The 3,551-nt window shown below is 39.9% G+C and overlaps 1 protein-coding gene across 3 annotated transcripts in view; it reads right to left on the bottom strand.

The window, feature by feature from the left end:
• Positions 1 to 1,044: 1,044 nt before the first annotated feature.
• The window catches only part of ncor1 (nuclear receptor corepressor 1), a 51,271-nt gene continuing 48,764 nt past the window's right edge, over positions 1,045 to 3,551 (bottom strand). For all 3 annotated transcript variants that reach the window (XM_035178809.2, XM_035178810.2, XM_035178811.2), the window contains one exon: positions 1,045 to 3,446. In XM_035178809.2, coding sequence (XP_035034700.1) covers positions 3,223 to 3,446 — 224 coding nt within the window. In that variant the 3' untranslated portion in view covers positions 1,045 to 3,222. The remainder of the gene's footprint in view (positions 3,447 to 3,551) is intronic.

Below are 3,551 nucleotides of genomic sequence, written 5' to 3'. Positions count from 1 at the left end.
TCACAATGTTAGAGAAAAATAATAACATTTCCTGGATCCGCCCCATGATTGCAGATAGGCACCAAAATGTTATGGAATCTTCCCTGACCCACACCTCATCCTTCCATCAGGTTTTGTGGTAATATGTCCAGTAGTTTTGGGTAATATTGCTTACAAACAAACAGACAGGGGTGTAAAAACAACCTCCAAGTGGTTCTACTAAGAACCTCTGAAAATATTATCTCTGCTCCACCAGAACTATACCTGCTTTGAGTCATACCATTTCAATTTACTTATGTTGTCCTGTAATGAGACCTACAAGTCCTTGGCCTATGTCTGTCTCCCCCCATGAGTGTTTTTCATTGATACAACAGCAACATGCAGGTGTTAGGACTCATGGGATCAGCAGCAACAGGCCGGTCTTCCTTAAGTTCAGGTCGTAGTAATAACTAACTAACGAGTTAACATACAAATCATTTTGACGTATGGCAGCAGCAAAAACATTGGCGTTATTAAAAAACACTGATGGCTCCATTCCAGGGTTCAGGTACTGAGCACTGAATCACTGACATAGAACAGAGCCATTATTAATGTTTTTAATGACTCCTGCCGTGTTCCTGCAATGAGAAGTCAAATATATGTGACGTGATGCAGGCGTATACCAGAAACCTGACAATGACACACCTGAATGGAAGGGAATATTCTCTACACCTTTGTTTGACAAGCTGCACCTGCTGTGAGAAAGGTGTATTGTCTTTCATTAGCTGGTACAAAGGCAGTCACTGACTTGTGACATATCCTCATTAATAAGTGGCCTAACAGGATATTATGAGCATACCATCAAATTCCCTGCAGCAAGCTTTTTCCATCACAAACAGTTTAAGAAATAAAAAATCTGTCATTTAAAAAGTACATTGAATAAACAGTGACGTAGTCAGACCTGATGTTAAGTAAAACATCCATCAAATTTTATATATCGCTTTTTTAACCTGGCAGCAGTAGAAGTTGCGATGAGGTGCAAAAGTCGTGGGGAAAATGATAAGACACCTATTAAGAACCTACACGTTTTTCAGTGGTGGAGAACTGATCCACTTTATTTGATTGGTCTGAACTCTTGTAATAGCCTACTAAGAGACATTGTGCGATACAAACATTGCATTTCAACATCATAGGATACACGGGTTTTTCAAGTCTTAATTTCCAAAAGACAAAAAAGTCACCACTGTGTGTTTGATAGAGAGAGCTGAAAAGATGCTCCAATTCTTTTTCGGCTTCATGTCGGATTTTCTTTAAGATTCAAGTTTGTAAACTCTTTTTTGTCATTGCCTTTGTAAACACATAGCATCCCATCTAAATAGGATGAATAACAAAGATGTTGAAAATTACAGGAAATAAAAATCTGAACATGTGCAAAGACAAATGATTCAGAGTAAAAGGAAGAAAGAAAATATCAAGTTTATAGCAGAACTGATTAGTTGACTGAGTAAAGTGAGAGCAGAAAAAGCCCAAAATATTGTATTTCTTTGACATATCTAAAATAAAAAGACTTGCAAAGGAACGTTACTGCCATTTATGATGTTGACAAAGTATAATTAATATTCTAAGCTTTAAGCCTGTTGATTGACACTATGAAAGCAGAGATTAAGTGATCATGGTTTTGAATGACCATGACAGCGAACTCCTAAACATTTAACGGTACCATACACTTAATAAAACTGTAACTGTGATGCAAGTGTCACACTACAAACTTATGTACCAGCTACAAGAAAAGACAGGTAGTCAAAACATCCAGATTTCTGTGAGTTGTGGGGAAAAAAAACCTTAAAGCACATCTTAGTATACTCCTGTGCTGGAGGATGAATAAGTTACACAGCAGGTAGTATGCTTTTTGTTGTCAAAAGCTACAAAGCAAAAAAGTGCAACAATGGTGCAGACCATTCTTTATGTTTGGTTAGTTTTGTCTTTTTGTGTAACTGAAAGACAATTTACAGAGTTCAGATTTTTGTCAGGATAGTATAAAAAAAAAAAAAAGGGACTACAGAAACAAATACAAACATCAAACACCAACGTATATATCTCTGAGAAAATTACTTAAAGCTGCCTTCTTTCTCAAGTCACACGGCATGGCAAAACTGTCCAAAGAAAAAAAGGTTCCTGACAAACTTAACTGTTTTTTACCATGACAACATTGCAGAGCAGATCATTCTGGACAGGCTGGAAACTGTAGAGAGAGACAGCAACATGTGTCACACCATGGTCAGCTCTATTGGAAAAAGACAAAAACTCATTGGCTCACTTTCGTTATTCAGACTGGGTCCAGGAGTAGTCATGAAGATATATTTTTTCCGTCTAAATGAAGCTTATATGACACCAGTGTTCTCAACCTTTGAAGACATTTTTCTGTCTGTTCAGAACTGGGTGAGAAGTTAACATCTAACATCTGATAATTACAATCCACACATCATCTTCACTGTGTGGCGAAAACAGGCGTCGGATATTGAAGCGGTTTGAAATGTTAGTCTGTGTTTAGTCTCGTCCTTGAATATCTGCGATGTTCAGGCTCTGGTGGTGCTTGATAGACGGCGCAGGGCAGCACAATCTCTGTGCTCCACTCATGGTCAAGTACAATGCACAGGTCTGGTCTCTCTTAGCGTCGCTATGGTGAGAATATTAAAATAGGGGTCAGGTGACATGGGGGTGGAGATGGACTGGGAGAGACCAACTGTGATATTAAAGATTAAACCCCTACTCTTCCCATTTAAAGTGGATCAATTTAAAAGCGACATTAAAATAAGAAATAATCAAGGTAAGAAAAACACTGCAAAAGGTTACTCTATTTACATACAATTAATTTTCTTAAAGACAAAGTATATCTTTACAGAAATCAAACAAAATTCAGAAATAATCTCTTATGTTGTTTCTTTTTACATATTAACTTCTTCATCTTTACTATAGCTCAATTCAACCCCTAAGTCGAGTCTTGTTTACTTTCCCGATAGGCTGGGTGAGTGCTTCCGGACCAAAAGCCTGTCTCGTTCTGGAGAACCCTGCCTGTCACAGGCTGCTGCTCGTACTCTCAGCAAACAGCGAGGGGGCGCCATAGCACCAAAATTAAAAAAATAACACCACTCCATCAACATGTCACACTTGCCAGTGAGCAAGGTTAGTTCTGGGAGAGGGGGTGAACAGACAAGCCTCAGTGCAGGTGTCTCTTGTGGTTATTGGAGCTGTTGCAAGCAGGGCTCAGTCGTCACTGTCAGACAGGGTCTCATATTGCTCTGACAGGAGAGACTGCCAAACGCGCTGCTGGGCCACAGGGGCTCCGCTCGGAGGCGGCTGTGGCTGCTGCTGCTGCTGCTGCTGCTGCTGCTGCTGCTGGCTCTGTATGGAGGGTGAGGATATGCAGGTTGGTGGCGTGTTGCTTAGGATGCGCATGGTCAGTGGGTTGTAAGGGAACTGCATTGATCCTGAGGAAAAAGAGGGGAAAATGTTCAAATGAAGATTAAACGGACCAAGGTCTTTTCTGTCTTTGATTTCAGCAGATGGAGTTTTTGCAGACACTGAAAACGTGG

This window comes from Hippoglossus stenolepis, chromosome 15 (assembly GCF_022539355.2).
Source record: "Hippoglossus stenolepis isolate QCI-W04-F060 chromosome 15, HSTE1.2, whole genome shotgun sequence".
In the NCBI taxonomy this organism is placed as follows: domain Eukaryota; kingdom Metazoa; phylum Chordata; class Actinopteri; order Pleuronectiformes; family Pleuronectidae; genus Hippoglossus; species Hippoglossus stenolepis.
Note: the sequence above shows the minus strand (reverse complement) of the source record. Positions and strands in the feature narration are given on the sequence as shown.